At 42.9% G+C, this 17,178-nt stretch overlaps 1 protein-coding gene across 2 annotated transcripts in view; it reads right to left on the reverse strand.

Moving 5' to 3' along the window:
- Positions 1-2,215: 2,215 nt before the first annotated feature.
- The window catches only part of ATP13A2 (ATPase cation transporting 13A2), a 199,552-nt gene continuing 184,589 nt past the window's right edge, over positions 2,216-17,178 (reverse strand). For both annotated transcript variants that reach the window (XM_030186147.1, XM_030186145.1), the window contains exons 27-34: positions 17,031-17,107; positions 16,306-16,365; positions 15,689-15,715; positions 15,171-15,278; positions 12,895-12,933; positions 8,806-8,893; positions 5,325-5,398; positions 2,216-4,148 (exon numbers count right to left, since the gene is read on the reverse strand). In XM_030186147.1, the coding sequence (XP_030042007.1) occupies positions 4,045-4,148; positions 5,325-5,398; positions 8,806-8,893; positions 12,895-12,933; positions 15,171-15,278; positions 15,689-15,715; positions 16,306-16,365; positions 17,031-17,107 (577 nt within the window). In that variant the 3' untranslated portion in view covers positions 2,216-4,044. The remainder of the gene's footprint in view (positions 4,149-5,324; positions 5,399-8,805; positions 8,894-12,894; positions 12,934-15,170; positions 15,279-15,688; positions 15,716-16,305; positions 16,366-17,030; positions 17,108-17,178) is intronic.

The following is a 17,178-nucleotide window of genomic DNA, read 5'->3' on the forward strand; positions in this document are numbered from 1 at the left end:
TACAGTTTTTATTTTGCAGGCACTGGGACTGTCCCTAGTAGGCTCACAACTACTGAACCTGGAGCAACGGAGGGTTAAGTGACTTGCCCAGGGTCACACAGAGCTGCAGAGGGAATGAATCTGGTTCCCCAGGATCTTCAACCCACTGCTGGGACTTGAACCCAGTTCCCCATGAGGTAACTATGGTGAAGGAGTGATGTCGTACTACCAGCAGATTATTAAGCACTTGTAAGTCCCACCTGCTCCTCTGTTTTGGTTTCTCAAATACCACCTGAACACTAGCTAAAGCAATGCACATTCAGGTACTCAAAGCATTAGGCCAGTGGTTCCCAAACCTGATCCTAGAGCCACCCCAGCCACTCAGGTTTTCAAGATATCCACAATGAATATTCATGAGAGAGATTTATGTGCAGTGGAGACAGTGCATGCAAATCTCTCATGAATATTCAGTGTGGATATCTTGAAAACCTGACTGACTGGGGTGCCTCCAGGACCAGGTTATACCTCCACTGGCCTCTGGTTTATTTGTCATAGCCCATCTGTGCAGTGTTGGCTTGGAACTAGGGCTACTCCAGGTCCATTTGGAGAACTGGGAAGCCAGCGGAAGTAGGCAGTAGGAGATCTTGGCCCTTGGATGGTGTTTCTGAGCACATGGGGAGATACCTGGTGGTCTCCCTGCCACTCTCAGACTCTTCATTTCAACTGATCTTCTTTTCACACACCCACCCCCGCTGTGCCCTCAGAACGCGAAGCATACGAAGATCAAGCAAAAGCTAGATTTGTACAGAGGTACTTTGAGAGGAGCAGGCCAGAGCTGCATCCACTCAGTATGCTCAAGGCCACAGGGCCTTTTCAAGCTCTTTGCAGTTAGAGGCACCAAGAGCTGAAGTGGGCCACAGCAGGTACCAAAGTGTGTCTTCGAGATGAGGGGAGCTGCAGCACACCAGTTAGGGGACTAGTTAGCAGCAGCTTACAGTGTCGGCAGCAGTGTCTTAATTATGGGGGAGGGGAGGAAATGCAGCCACATGGGCAAGACAGTAGCACCTTCAGAACAGGTGAAATGATGTCCTCACTGTGGCAGATCAAAGTAAGGAACTATCTATGTGATTGGGAGGGGTCATGCAGTCTCTGAATTGAGCCCAGTGAACCAGAATTGGTAGTACCTAGAGAGAGAGCATGGGAATAGCAGCCAATTACACTCCTTTTTCAAGAGGCTCTTGCTTCCCTGGTTCTTCACAGGCAGTCTGTGGGACAAATGATACAGGGAAAGTGTCAGGGCCTCTTTCCTTTACCAGTTTTCAGGCTTATGTCATTTAGCTCCAGCAGCCCCCAGGCAGTGGCCTTAGGCCCTCCAGCCTTAGGGACAGGGGATGCCTCTGTATTTGGAAAAACAGAAAACCAGCAAAATGGCAGGGGGTGGGGGAGGGGAAGCATCATGATCTCTTGCTTGTTTGGAGGGAAGAACGTTTTGCTATGGTAACCCAGGCACTGGAAGCTCTGACTACTTCAGAGGAGCTGGGAAAGGAGGCTGAGGCCTTTGAGGATTCTGTTGCAGGACATTTGTAGAATGCGCTGTGTGGAGTGGGCAGGATATTGTGAATGTGTGTGATAGACAGCACTTTATTGTTAGATTAGATTGATTTCATAATAAAGATTGTAAATTTTAATACACATAAGTATGAATGTGGCATTTATTTAAGAGAAAGAAAATATATTTTATTAGTCAAGGAGTATTGATATGATGCACAATCATGAGGACTATCCTGATAACCGGACCTGTTGGTGACCCTTACAGACGGGACCTAACGCAGTTCTTCTCAACCCAGTCCTTGGGGCACACCCAGCCAGGTTTTCAGGGTATCCACACTGCATATGCATGAGATAGAGTTGTGTTGCCTGGGCTTTAGTAGGAATTCCAAAGCATCAGTTTAATCTGCTTTTAAGTGCAGGATACTGCTGTCTCCAATGCAAAGGCAAACAGCCACATTATTTCATACCACTTTCTTCTACTTGGTTATGTACTAAGAACATTCATACAGTAAATGTGAAGAGAATGTCAGATTATACAAGAATACAAAAAACTATTAAGCCTCTAAAATCACTATCACACTCAGTGCCTCCGAAATCTGGTCCTGGAGGCACTGCAGCCAGTCAGGTTTTCAGTATAATCCACAATGAATATTCATGAGCTAAACTTGCATGTGCACTTCCTGAATATTCATTGTATCCTGAAAACCTGACTGGTTGGGGTGCCTCCAGGACCAGGTTTGAGAACCAGTGCTCTAACGCGAGACTCCCAGATACACAAGGAACTGATCCGGATGCCTGGCCACACCACCAGAAAAGGATGGTGAAGGTAGGCAGGATGACCCACACCATGGGGGAACCAAGCAGGAAAGAGAGCTCAGAGCCTTTATGACAGAGTAAAGGTGGGGGTAGTCCAGGCTCCCTGTGACTCTAGAGAGCCAATCAGGCAAGAGAACCCAGTCTCTGTGTGCAATGAGCAAAAGAGGGCACCCATGGCAGATTGGTGGTACAAGCAAGAGTGTCCAAGCGCAACAAAGCAGGCAGGTACTGGTTCATCAGCTGTCTGTAAAAGGAGAGTAACCTAGGGCTGGAGCTAACAGCATTTTCATTATTGCCCACCTGTATGGACAAGGGGATGGGGGAACACGCGACAAAGAAAGGAGTGAGGAGGAGGTTGAGAGGAAGCAAATGCTAGTTGTCCACCAGTCTGGTCAAGATCAGCTTTGATTCTACACTTAGAGTTACCTTAGAAAAAGGCTCAAGGCCAGTGTAAGGATGTGTGTTTTAAAATGGGGAGAGAAAGGGAAGGTGGAGTCTTTGGTTTGCTCTTTCCTTTTCATCCTTCTTGAGTATAATTGAGTGGCACCTCATTAATATCAGGATTATGGTTACAGCTGAGGGCTTCACCTCTCTCCTACTCATACCACACTTTGGGGAGGGAACAGGTCAGAGATGGAATGGCTGGATTTCATCAGGGCCACTAATCAGTACTCACGTCTGGGTACTTTTCAATCTCTAGCTGCAAGAATGATTCCTCCTTTTCCATGTTTAGGTCCTAAGGGAATACACTCGGCCCACAGCATTGCACCATACAGGCACAGCCATAAATTAACCTACAATGGATCATTGCACAGCCTCAGGATGAAGCTTCACTGCCATTCTGTGATCACATTCAGCAAGTTAATGACTAAGACAATTTAGAAAAAAAGGTACCTGCTTACACCAGAGGCAAGAAGGAAGGCTTTCATTTTATATAATTTGCTCCTTTCTGAGTACAAGAGAAGGAGAGGTGTTGAAATAATGATGGAGCAGGAACAGAAATTTGAATTCTTGGCCCATCTGGTTATGGAAGGCTCAAGGTTTACATGATTTTCAAAATATCCAGAGAAATGAGGCAGGGATACTATTGGAAAACATTTTCCCCCCACAGAAAGAGAGACAGATGTCAGAATGCCCTCCCACCTAAGGTGGTAGAAACAAGGACCGAAGGCTCTATACAGAGGACCCCACACTAGAAGAACAGAAACCGAGCCTGGACTGCTTCAGCTAAAAAACAGCAGTGACATGATTTTGCATTCAGCATTAAGGAATGGGGGTGAAGCTGCACAAAGCAGTAATTGCAATACTAACCATGTTACGGGGCTAGTTTGGTCTTTAGCTGCTGTCATCCACTATGTTACTATGGGCGCAGATGGGTGAGAAGAAGGGGTTGGAGGAACATGTGTTGGGCAGGTTCATTTGCTTAGACCCTCGGACCATATCAAAAAAGAACTCAGAATGCATAAGCTAGTGGACTTGATTCAAGCAAACCCCCAACAGAACACTAACATACAGTAACTCAAAAAGTAATATAAAAAGATAAAATCCCTTCACACAAAGTCAAGGCATTTATGAAGTTTCCAGGCCAAGGCTCCTTCTAGCACCTTTGGATTCAATAAGAATTCCACAGCACAACCACTTGCAACTGTTCTGGAGTCCAAGGTGTGGCCTGCAGCACATGCTCGGGTATCAGGTCTTCTAGCAACCACCGCAGCTCTTGGTACAATGTGAAGCAATGGACTGGCAGAGGCCACTCAATGCCATCACACCACACTTGGAGAATTTGTCACGGCAAAGGTCAGCTACAAAGAGGAGAGAAACATCAGAGAGAGAACTGAGTCACAGAAAGAAAAGGCATCTGGCACAACCACTACAGACCACGTGTGAGATCTGGTTAAATGCAGCCGTAAGAGAAACAGTACACGAGGACCACCTGAGAAAATAGATGTGGGAAGCAACTGTGCTATGATCAATGGAGCAAGAGCTCATGAGGTCCTGCTGCGACATGAGCCTTAAGAGACAGCGTAGTGCAAACCCTAGAGGCAGAATAGGGGATGTGCATAAGACAGATTGGATTGGGCTCTTCCCCCCATCCCAATTTTTTTTTTTTTTAATTAAAAATCTTTAAGGTGAATTACAAATTTTTGACATTCAGTAACAACTTAACACGCATCAGTTTGTAGGTTAATATGTGTTAGCTAAACTTTTCAAGGGGCAGTAATGAGCCAGATCAATGGTCTAGCTTAGTAGCCTACTTCCAACAGTAGCCAATCCAGGCAATGGTGTAGGCAGAAATTTGTAACAGGGAGTGCACCCTTAAAATTACCTCACTCCGCTCTAGTCTTCTCCCAGACAACAGCACTCATAGGCTGCCTGCAGCATGCACCGGAGCTTTCTACGTGAACTGTCTCAACATCCTTTACAAAACAGGAAGTTGCATCAGAAGGGGCGGGATGGTTCAGAGAGAAAGTCCCAGTGCAGGCCACAGGCAGCCTATAAGAGCCACTGCCTCTGCCCAGTCAAAAACTGGAGGGAAATGATTTTAAGGCATGGGCGAGGGGGGGGGGCAGTCTGGCAGGTGGAGCATACACAACACACAAACCTGGAATAAATACGACACTGAATCCAGGTCACAAGTACCTATGATTTGGATTATTCTTTCCAATGTGCATCACTTTGCATTTGTCCACATTAAATTTCATCTGCCATTTGGATGCCCAGTCTGCCTTCCAATTTCCTAAGTTCTTCCTGCACAAAGGAACCACTGGGCTGGCCAACACAATTCAAGGGACCAAATGTATATTTTTATCCAAGAAACAACACTGGTGTACTAATGCCCTCAAGCCCTGAGGACTAGCAAAGTGTAATGTGTGGTTTCTCGCTCATTCTGTTAGGTTGCTTCAATATCAGGACACACAGAATGTTGTTACAAAGGATGGGAGAATCCTGCAGCAGACATGGCAACTGGTACCTCTTACCTTTGAGCAGCTCCTCGTGAGCGCACACACTGCGTACACAGATCTCCTTGTTAATGACGTACACACGACGAAGGCTGTAAAATAAAATGAAATCTATAAATAAAGGCAAAGTCCTCAGCTTCTTTCTGAAAATCCCCAATAACATCCTACTCTAGTGTTTGGAGAGATAGAAGTTCTGCAAACACTCACTTCCACACATACATCTCTAGGCTAGCTAGGGAGTGCAGATCCTTTCTTTCTTTTTGTCCACCAAACCAGTCCAACACCAGTCCAGCAGATGGAGACAGAGAGCCCTGTCCAGTCACTTGATCTCCAGTATTCTCTGTCTCAAGCAGATGACAAGCATTCTCTGCAGCAGACATAGCTCCTGGATCCATTTGAAGGAATTGTCCCCCAGTTGAGCTGTACAAGTCAGTGGGATATTCAGGGTCCTGCTAGGAATTGCTGCAATCTTGAGGGATAGCTAAAGGAGTCCAAGTCCCTCCCCATACTCTGTGCACCTCAGGGAGTTTTATCATCCTACCCCCCCCCCCCCCCCGAGATAGGACAAGACTCTGAACCAAGATGCAAAATGTATTTTTTGAGAAGAAAGCTCTCAACCTTCTTATTTGCCAAAATGTTATAAAGACCTTGGATGTCACGGCTGATGCCTGTGTATCAAATGCCAGATGTTGATCAAGTAATATCCCCAGCACCTTAATATTTGTCTCTAACTTATACTCTGCTTGGCCAATAAAAAATGTATTGCCGGGAGGTGGGTGAAATTGGCTTGAGATTATCATAAGTTTTGTCTTGTCTCTATTAAGTTTGAATTTAAAAGCCATAGCCCATGATTCCATCAGGTCTAATGCATATTTGACATCACCCAGCACTTCCATAATATCGTCAGATCATCTGTATATATAAATTTTTTAAAACTGCTGGGTTCCAGTTTATTACAAAGTGGGGTCATCAGAATATTAAATAATAAAGGTGAAATTGCAGATCCCTGCAGAACTCCACATTCTGGAATCCACTCTGATGATGTAACCACAGACATCTTTACTAGATGTGATCTGTGATTCAAGAATCTCTCAAACTAGGTCAAAACCTTATCACTAATTCCCATATTAATTAGCAGGTTCATCATCAGCCCATAATCCTCCAAGTCAAATTGGAGGATCATTCAACTCCTACCTAAATTGACCTCCCTCCTATGGAGGAGTAGCCTAGTGGTTAGTACAGCAGACTTTGATCCTAGGGAACTGGGTTCAATCCCCACTGCAGCTCCTTGTGACTCTGGGCAAGTCACTTAACCCTCCATTGCCCCAGGTACAAATAAGTACCTGAATATATGTAAACCACTTTGAATGTAGTTGCAAAAAAACACAGAGAGGCGGTATATCAAGTTCCATTCCCTTCCCTTAGCTCAGCAACCAAAGTTGTCAAAATGGTTTCTGTGCTATAACCAAGGTGGAAACCTGATTGTGAGTTATGTAACAAGGAGAATTGCATCAGATATGCCATAAGCTCTTTAGTGACCATACATTCCATCACCTTAATAAATAAGGGGATGGAGGCCACTTGTCTATAGTTAGAAACCACCTCCTGTGCAATCATCCTGATTTTTGGGATGGGGTTAAAATGATATCACCCTTCTCCTTTAGAAACTGTCCTCCTTGGAAAATAAAAGTAATAAATTCCCTTAAACTATTTATAAACATATCAGGAAGAGTTTTCATTAGATAACTTGGGCAGGAATCCAGCAAATAATGAGATCTAGAATACCTATGTACAAAATATCTGAGCAGATCATCAGAGGATGGTGTAAAAGATGACTAGGATCTATCAACTATCATAGGCTCCTCCCTATTACTTGGAAACACCAAATAATCCTCAATGTTCATAATCCGAGCCCCCAACCCCCTTCTTATCATATCAACTTTCCTTTTCTAGATAACACAAAGATCTGCAACAGAGTGGACACCCCAGAAGAGACAGGTGATATGAGAAGTGACCTATACAAATTGGAAGACAGACTGGTCAAATGCTCGGCAGTTACGCTGTAATGCACAGAAATATACAGAGGTGCATTTGGGGTGGCGAAATCCAGAGCAGCTGTATGTGATAGGAGTGGGATTGATTGATTGATTGATTGATTTTGTAAATTTGATATATTGCCTTTCAAACAAAGGGAAAGGGAAATACCGCCTTTCTGAGGTTTTTGCAAATACATTCAAAGCGGTTTACATATATTCAGGTACTTATTTTGTACCAGGAGCAATGGAGGGTTAAGTGACTTGCCCAGAGTCACAAGGAGCTGCAGTGGGAATCAAACCCAGTTCCCCAGGATCAAAGTCCACTGCACTAACCACTAGGCTAGTCCTCCACTCATTCCACCAATAAGAGCCAACCTCATCAGTGATGTCACAATGGCTTGATTGCCCAATTTGGCTCACTTTTGATATTGTGATGTCATAAGGGAAAGGGAAATGGGACTTGATATACCGCCTTTCTGAGGTTTTGCAACTACATTCAAAGCGGTTTCCATATCTTCAGGTACTTATTTGTACCAGGGGCAATGGAGGGTTAAGTGACTTGCCCAGAGTCACAAGGAGCTGCAGTGGGAATTGAACTCAGTTCCCCAGGATCAAAGTCCACTGCATTAACCACTAGGCTACTCCTCCATTCAAGGTGGTTTACAATATCAAAAGATATCTATTCTGAGAAGCAAACAAAATAAATAAATAAATAAAACACCACCACAAGATACAAAAGTAGAGGAATGATAACAACACAACAATCAATAACCAAAAAAAAACAACAACAACAGGCTAATCAACAGAAAACAGAGACATAACAAGGCAAATAATAAAACACATCATCCTGGAATGCTACTCTGAAGATCTCAAGATGTCAAAACCATGTATCAAGGCAGCAGCCAAAACTGTAACGATGTTGGACTGCAGAAATGTAGGTGGTGGAGATAATGCCCCCAGTCAAAGTACTGGGTTCAGTTCTGGAGATCATATCTCAGTAAAGGCAGTCCAGAGGAAAGCGACCAGGGTCTATGCTAGAAGACATATGAGAAGAGACCTGAAGACCTAAATTAATCCTAGAGGACAGAAGGTATGATACAGACGTTTAAATGTCTGAAAGGTATTAATGCACAAAACAAAACAGAACAAAAAAAACAAAAACCAAAGCCTTTCCAAAAGTAATTTTAGTGAATAGAAAGCGCAATCAAATTGCTACTTATGGATGATGTGCTTTTTTTCTTGCTAAGTGGCTCATTCACAGGGACCAGCAGGGTTTTCTAAGTATAGGACCTGTCTTGGATATTAGTCCAAATTCTACTTCTCATATTGCCAGTCTAACTGCCAGCTTAACCCAGGCAGAACTGTCAGACTGGACCCTCGGATTCATGCTGTGGCACCTCATTCTCTCTGATGAGACTCACAGCATCAGTCAGGCGGACAGTACCAGTTACCCCAGTACTTACCTGTAGAAGCAGACCTCATTGAGACACTGTTTACAGGGCTTGTGGACAGAGTAAAGTCTGGTACAGGGGTACTGCTCATCCCTACAGTCTGTGGAAACAATTCAGCACACGTTGTAACATGTTACTGCCATAAAGATGACACATACATTTTCAGATAAGACTTGATTTTAGCTTCTTATCTCAACCTTATCAAGATACAACTAAACTGAAGAGAAAAATGAAAGCAGAGGCAGGGAAGGTGAGTGAGAGATGGGAGATCACAGCTAACTCCTGAACAAGCATGGGCACAACCTGCAGGACCCCCACTCTGAACTGTGGTATACTCCAGAGGAAAAATGGACTTTTATTGAAAAAAATTAAAAGTGAACATAATTATATTTGGGGTTTTTTTTTATTTCACTTATGATCACTCCCTACCCTGGGGATGGGGAAATCTGATCTCAGGTGTCTAGGGGGATTTTTTTTAAACGAGTTGACAACTTTTGGAGAGTAATGGATGCTATTGTAAAACAATGCACACACAATAAAATCGTGAAAGAAGCAGGGGTCTTTGCTACTTTTTGGGATTCTGCCAGATACTCGTGACCTGGATTTGCTACTGTTATAAACAGGATATGAGGCTAGATAGACTTTTGGTCTGACCCGGTATAACAATTCTTACGTTTTGTTCTTAAAATTAAACCACAAGCACATACACGTCCACAAATGTAATAGGTAAGGCAGTAGATATAATATAACCAATACCCAATTGTGACTGTAAACAATTAAGAAACATCATTTTAGGAGCCTCAGAGGTCAGCTATATGAGTTTTGAATCTCAGATTCCTCCTCCACAGGAGTATGGCTAACTGCTGAAGTGTAAAGGTACATGGATCAGGGGGAGTATAAAACTTTTTTTTTTTTTTTACATATTTAGACCACTCGTCTATTTAATCAACATTTTTCTTAATGTAGTTATAGTTGATAAGGTTTTATTTGAAAATTTCCAGATTATTTATCCAGTTGTCTGAAATTTGTGATCCGCAATTAACTATCTTTGATATTGCGGAATAGAACTGTATAGCACAGCACTGTGTAATGATTCCTCTTGTGACTGTAGCAGATTTTTCTGTGAAGCAACATTATACGAAACATAGAATCATGCTGAAATTTATTAGGATTTACTAACCACTTTTATGAACAGATTTTTACCCAGGTACAGTTTAACATTAAAAATACATACAATTTTGTTAACAGCATAATAATAAGATGATGAAATATAAACTTAAACACAATAAAATAGATTAACTTGAAAACAGCAAATTGAGACCTAATAATAGAACTTAAAACAGTATCAGAACAACTATATAACAGAAATATGATAAATGCCACTACAATACTGTAAAGGACAGCACAGAAGAACATTCAAATTATTGAAGAGTAACAATTGATATGTATTTTGTAAAGTGTAAAGTGATTTTTTTTAGTTTACTTTTCTCACTGGTGCAATATAGAAAACACTTGTATTATTTTAAAATGCTGACAAACAAACCATGACCTAATGAAGACATAAAGTTTATTTCTCTTTGAGGAAACTGAAGTCTGAGATTCAAAACCTCTGAGGTCCTAAAAATAATTTTTCTTAATTGTTGTTTACAATCACAGTTGGGTATTGGTTATATTATATATGACATGTCCATTATAACACCAACACCCCAACCACCAGCAATGAAACAAAAAACTCCATGTACACCCCCCCCCCCCACCCAGCTGAAAAGCTGCAGGCCTCGTGCTGTGAGCACCAGTGTATTGCGTAGGGAACATTACAGGGCCACAGTGGAGGGGCAACAGAAGGAGATTTGAACATTCTTAGAAGCAACACGATATCATCAGCATATTGTAGATGACGGACTTTAGAAGGCAGAAGCAAATTACAGAGAACACAACACTCTTCCCCCCACAGCAAGATTTGAACACTAATCCTGATAATTATTACTGTTAGAATTTAATGAATACATATAACATAATTAAACTCTTTCCAACACACATAGAACTAAATATTTACATTGAAAATATTTAATTGCTACCCCCACCCCCGTTACTATTCACTCTCATCTTTCATCTTCTGCCTTCTCCCAATGCCTTTCCATATTTTCCTTTCCAGGACATTGCTCCTTTTTCTAGTTTTTTCTTCTCCTTCTTCTAATCTCTGCTTCTTCCATCAATCACTTTATGCCTCTCCTTTTGCATCTTATCTTTTTTTACCTCTCACTCATTGTCCCCCCATCTTTGTCCTCCACCATATCTTCTATTTCACTATCAATTAGACATGTTTTTCCTTACTTGTCCCCCCTTTTCTCTTATTCCTCTTCCTGAGATGTGTTCATCCCCACCTCTCATAAATATCTCATTGTAACCTGCTCCCCTCTTTCCAAATGGCCCCTTTTCTGTCACTGTGCCCTGTCCCCCTCTTTCCCATGATTCCTTCTGCCCTTTTCTTCCCTCTTTGATGACTATTCTTTACCCTTCTCCTCTTTCTTCATTCCCGTGCTTCAATTTCTCTACCCTCCCCCTCCCCCCTTGTGATTCTCATAAGAATATAAGAGTCACCATGCTGGGTTGGAATAAGAGTCCGTCTAGCCCAGTTTCCAAAAGTGGCCAGTTCAGGCCACAAGTTTCTGATAGAGTTCCAAGAAAATAGCAAGATTGCATGCTTCTTAATCTCTGGGATAAGCAATGGCTTTCCCCAGGTCTACCATAATAACAGTTATGGACTTTTCCTCCAGGAATTTGTCCAAACCTTTTTAAAACCCAGCTATATTAACTGCTTTAACCATCTACTCCAGCAATGAGTTCCAGAGCTTAACTATACATTGAATGAATATTTTCTCCTATTTGTATTCCCTAGTTCTTGTACTTTGTGAAAAACCTTTACCTATTCACTCAGGATTTTGTATGCTAGCATATCTCCCAATCTTCCCTAACCTTTCCTCATATGACAGTGATTCTCTCTCAATCATTTTGGTCACCCTTCTTTGCACAGTTTCTAATTCTGCTGTATTTTTTTGAGATGTGGTGACCAGATTTGCACACAATACCAACAAGAAATACAGAGACACTATGATACTATTTTATTCTCTGTTCCTTTCCTAATAATTCCTTAACGTTGTTTGTTTGTTTTTGGCCACTGCCGCAAATTTCAGCGTATTGTCCTTGACACCTGAATCCTTATCTGGAACCTAACATCATTTAGCTATAATCTGGGTTATTCTTCCCAGTGTGCCTCACACTCTGCACTTGTCCACATTCAATTTCATTTGCCATTTGGATGACCAGGTCTTTTAGGCTCCCAAGTTCCTCCTGCAACTTCTCACAATCTGCAAGTCATTTAACAAATTTTAAAACTTTTGGGTCACCTGCAAATGTGGTCACCTCATTTGTTGTTCCCACTTCATCATTTACAAATATGCTAAAAAGTACAGATCCCTGGGGCAGGGGCGTAGCTAGACAGCAGATTTTGGGTGGGCCAAGTCAAGAAGTGGGTGGGCACCAAGTGTTCTCCCTCCCCCCCCCCCCCCCCCCCCGATGAGGCCAGTATCAGCAGCTTAGACTGCCAGTGCTGAAGTGGACAGCAGTGTTTTCAGCACCATCAGGGGGAAGTCTTCAGCTGGCGGAGCTTGGGATCCCCACTAGCTAGCTCTAAATATGTGCTGCTGTTGGGTGGGCCTCAGCCCTAAGTGGATGGGCCCCGGCCCACCCAGGCCCACCTGTGGCTACGCCACTGCCCTGGGGCATTCCATTATTCACCTTCCTCCACAGACAGATTGGCCATTTAACCCACTCTTTGTTTTCTATCTTTTAACCAGTTCCCACAAGAGGATTTTGCTTCCTATCCCTTTAAAGTTCTCGATCTGATGAGATGTCTTGATCTCAGTTTTAATCCTCTTCTCAGGTAATAACTGGAATACAGGAGGTAAATTGATCTGCCAGTGACACAGTGGCAAAGCAAACATTAAATATGTGAAGTTCCAAGACTCCTCCTGGGCAGAAGCTCTATGTTGTAATCAGTATATTGTATATTTGGTCTGCAGAATTGTGCTGTGATCTTACCAAGAGGTCCAGGCTCTGTGGGTTCTGTTTCAGGTAACTCTGAAAGAGAAAAGAGGAAGGGATGAGAGTATTTGAAAGTGTCCAACATGCAATGCTCAGGATAGAGTTGAAAGAAGGTGGTCACCAGCAGTGGCGTAGGAAGGGGGGGCGGGAGGGGCGGTCCGCCCCGGGTGCACGCGCTCGGGGGGTGCCGGCCCCGCTGGTTCCCTGCTCCCTCTGCCCCGGAACAGGTTACTTCCTGTTCCGGGGCAGAGAGAGCAGGGAACCAGCGGGGCCGATGCAGCTCCGAGTGACGTGCACTCGGGGCGGATCGGCCCTCCCGCAGGTAAGAATGCAGTCCGGGGGGGGGGTGCGCCGCAGAGGGAGGGTCGCGCCGTGCTGCACCCGGGGGAGGGGGTGCGCAGCGGTGACCCGCCCGGGTGCTATTACCCCTCGCTACGGCACTGGTCACCAGTGTTCTGGCCCCATGCCAAAGGCTTAAACAACACGCAAGACCAGATATATCGTTTTCATGTTTCAACAGTTTTTACTGATGATTCAACATTTTAAACATAGCCGTTAAATTTTACATTTGACAGTTTAAATAACACATCATACTTGTATGTATTACATCATTAACTCCTATCATCAATGTTTTTATCATTTTCTCCCTCCCTCCCTCCCCCCTCCAACCATTTTCACTATAACCAAAATGTTTACATTTTTATTGTTAAATGAGCAGCAAAATAAAATGTTGACTTCAACTTATACATAGTAACATAGTAAATGATGGCAGAAAAAGACCTGCATGGTCCATCCAGTCTGCCCAACAAGATACTCATATGTGCTACTTTTTGTGTATACCCTACCTTGATTTGTACCTGTCCTCTTCAGGGCACAGACCGTATAAGTCTGCCCAGCACTTGCCCCACCTCCCAACCACCAGCCCCGCCGCCCACCACCGGCTCTGGCACAGACCGTATAAGTCTGCCCAGCACCATCCCTGCCTCCCGCCACTGGCTCTGCCACCCAATCTCGGCTAAGCTCCTTAGGATCCATTCCTTCTGAATAGGATTCCTTTATGTTTATCCCACGTGTGTTTGAATTCTGTTACTGTTTTCATTTCCACCACCTCCCGCGGGAGGGCATTTCAAGCATCCACTACTCTCTCCGTGGAGAGTAGTGGATGTACCTCATATTGTGTGGTATTTATTATTGCTCTATCTAAATTTCCTTCCTTCCCCCCCTCCATCCTTACAGACTACCTTTATTATCAACAAAGGTTCAGCATGTTATTCATAAACACAAGATTCAACAGATAATGGTTTAACTGACATAACATACTAATATGAATACATCCTTAGCTTTTATCAACACAGTTGCTTTACCATTTCCCCCCCCCCCCCCTCCATCCTTTGTAACTTTAAACAAATGTTTTACTCTTATTTTTACAGAAAGAGAAAAAAACAAACTACATAATAAAGTGTTGAATTCAAATAGGGATTCTTATTGTGCATTATTTAGTATTATCCTATCTAAATCTCCTTCCCTCCCCCCCTTCCCTCCTAAACTCATCTCTGTACTTCATGGTATCTGCTCCCTTCTCTCTCCTTCCGTTCCTTTTCCCTATCTTAAGCTATGGGATAGTCCATGTCTGACCTTTTATTTGGTTGTTTATTTCATCTCAGATATATCATTTTTAAACGGAGGGGGCAAATCATCCCATTACGCCTTTTCCTCTCTCTCTCATTCATTTTCCCTTCTGCTACTTCCAGATTCCTGTAATTATTCTCCACTTATTCTTTCCCATGCCTATCTTCCCCCAGGCTCTTTTCTGCCTCCCCTTCCTACTCTTATCTGTGTAAATACATCTCCACCTTCCCTCTTCATCGCCTCTCCCAGACCTCAGAGTTCCTCTTCACTCTTGCTCACATGCCCACAGGATCATCAGCCAACTTGTCTTCATTTATCCCATCCTTGGATTCCTCATACATCTTGTCCCATTTCCCCTAAGTTCTTCTCCTTCTCTACCCTTACTCATTTCCTCAGGGTCATCTTCGTCCCTAACATGTTCTAGGTTCCACTTCTCTCCATCTCTTCCCTCTTCCTCAGAGGGAAGATGATCAACTTTATTAATTGTGTTAATGCTTTTATCAAGCAGATGTTCTGTTCTGTTTCTGGGGATGTGTCTGATGCCATCTTATGACGCAGGAATGAGCGACTGAAACAGAAAGGAGGAGAAAGTGAAGCCACACTTGCCCTTCCAATGTGGAAAGGCCTGAGTGTAGGGCAGTTACCTGGTGTGGGACCTGGGAGGTATTCCTCCAGTATCTGCTGCTGCTGTTGCTGAGGTTGATAGTGGTGCTGCTCCTGTTGCTGCTCTTCGATGGAACTTAGGTTCACTTCTGTTAAAATAAATAAAAAAATAAAATAAAAACTAATGTCCTGGAAAAAGTTAGACAAGACCAGTGAAAGAACACTGTGTAAGTCTCGCTGCACCTACTACTACTACTACTATTTAGCATTTCTATAGCGCTACAAGGCGTACGCAGCGCTGCACAAACATAGAAGAAACAGTCTCTGCTCAAAGAGCTTACAATCTAATAGACAAAAATAAAGTAATCAAATCAATTAATGTGTACAGGAAGGAAGAGAGGAGGGTAGGTGGAGGCGAGTGGTTACAAGTAGTTACGAGTCAAAAGCAATGTTAAAGAGGTGGGCTTTCAGTCTAGATTTAAAGGTGGCCAAGGATGGGGCAAGACGTAGGGGCTCAGGAAGTTTATTCCAGGTGTAGGAGAAGGCCTTCTCTCCTTACCCTGATAATCGTAGAAGTCTTGGGTCTCTGAAAACAGAAAAGAATAAAAACAATTAGAATTTTTACATCAATATGTCAGTAATTGGTGAATAAAAGGTACAAGAAATGGAAATAAAAAGATGTTTTTTTAATGGAGAAGTCAGTGCTAGATGTTCAAAAGCCTACTACAGGCCTGTGATAAAAGTAATCCAGAATGGCTCCCAAATAGATTGAAAGGTCTTTCCATTAATGTTCTGAAAATCCATAACAGATAGCCTTTCCAAACGAAGTTACCACCCTAATTATAATTCCTGTTCTTAACTTGAGACCATGGAATAGCACATGCTCTGTGCAGATCTTCTCTGGCCACTAGCTGATGAATGATGGCTAGGACTCCCCTCCTAGAGGCAGGACTTATGCTCAAGCTCATCCACAGAACTGATTCTTGTTTGACAGTGAATAAACACAGTTAACCCACCATCAAATGAAAGTGGCACAAGCTTCATTCCCTAAACATCTGCAAGCAATGAGTTACAATAAGAAGAAAATAAAAAGCGGAGGACAGGCTGTCCGCATGCTCCTCATTCACCCAGCACCCCTGCGGACAGCAACACAACCAGCTTTTCCCCTATGCTTACGGTCATCATACTGCATGACTACTCCAGGGAAAGGGGGCCACGGATACTGGGCCAGGATGACTGCAAGAAGAAAGACAGGAAGTTACAACAGGAACAAACCGAAATTAAACATCAGAGCTGTATGACTGAATCTTCCAAAATGTCAACTGGTCTGGTCATTGTCTGTCCCTCTAGATCTCCTTTTTTTAGCCTTGATATAGTGTCTTATCTTTTTACACTTTCTGGAATAATTAGTTCTGTTCTGAATATCATCTTTCCTGTCATTCACTGTTCAGTTTTCATACTTTTCATATACAAATGTTACCTGCAGTTTTACTAATGAATGATCAGCAAAGCAAAGCCCTGATTCACTTCCATTCATAATGGTGAAATTGATCAACCAATATTACAAAGAAATAAAAATCACAGAAACCTTTGTAAGAGAGCAAACAGATCATCATCAAATAAAATTAAGTAAAACGTTAACTAGGAAAGGAAACCTTCTCAACTATGTACTTCTAGTGAGAATGCACCTTTTCTCTGAGGGAAGAGATGGGACAAAACTTTAACAGAGACATAACATTTCACAGCAGTCTACTCTCTAGTATCTTCATAATCTTATATCTACATTTTTCATATTCACATTTATACTATATCTAGTTTGATCAATACTTTTATTGATTTGTCGCATCCATACGCATTGTAGAAAGCATTCTAAAAATAAATTCTGTAACCTCAGCCCTCACCTGGCAGTGACAGGAAGACAAGACACCCGGCCCCGACACTCATGACTGAAGAACAGGGAAAAAACAGCTGATGAGTCCTGAATAATTTGGGGTAGGACAAAAAAGAAAAAGGAAAAAAGGAAAAGGTCAGTTTGAGCACCCCAGGCTG

Source organism: Microcaecilia unicolor, chromosome 13 (genome assembly GCF_901765095.1).
Source record: "Microcaecilia unicolor chromosome 13, aMicUni1.1, whole genome shotgun sequence".
In the NCBI taxonomy this organism is placed as follows: domain Eukaryota; kingdom Metazoa; phylum Chordata; class Amphibia; order Gymnophiona; family Siphonopidae; genus Microcaecilia; species Microcaecilia unicolor.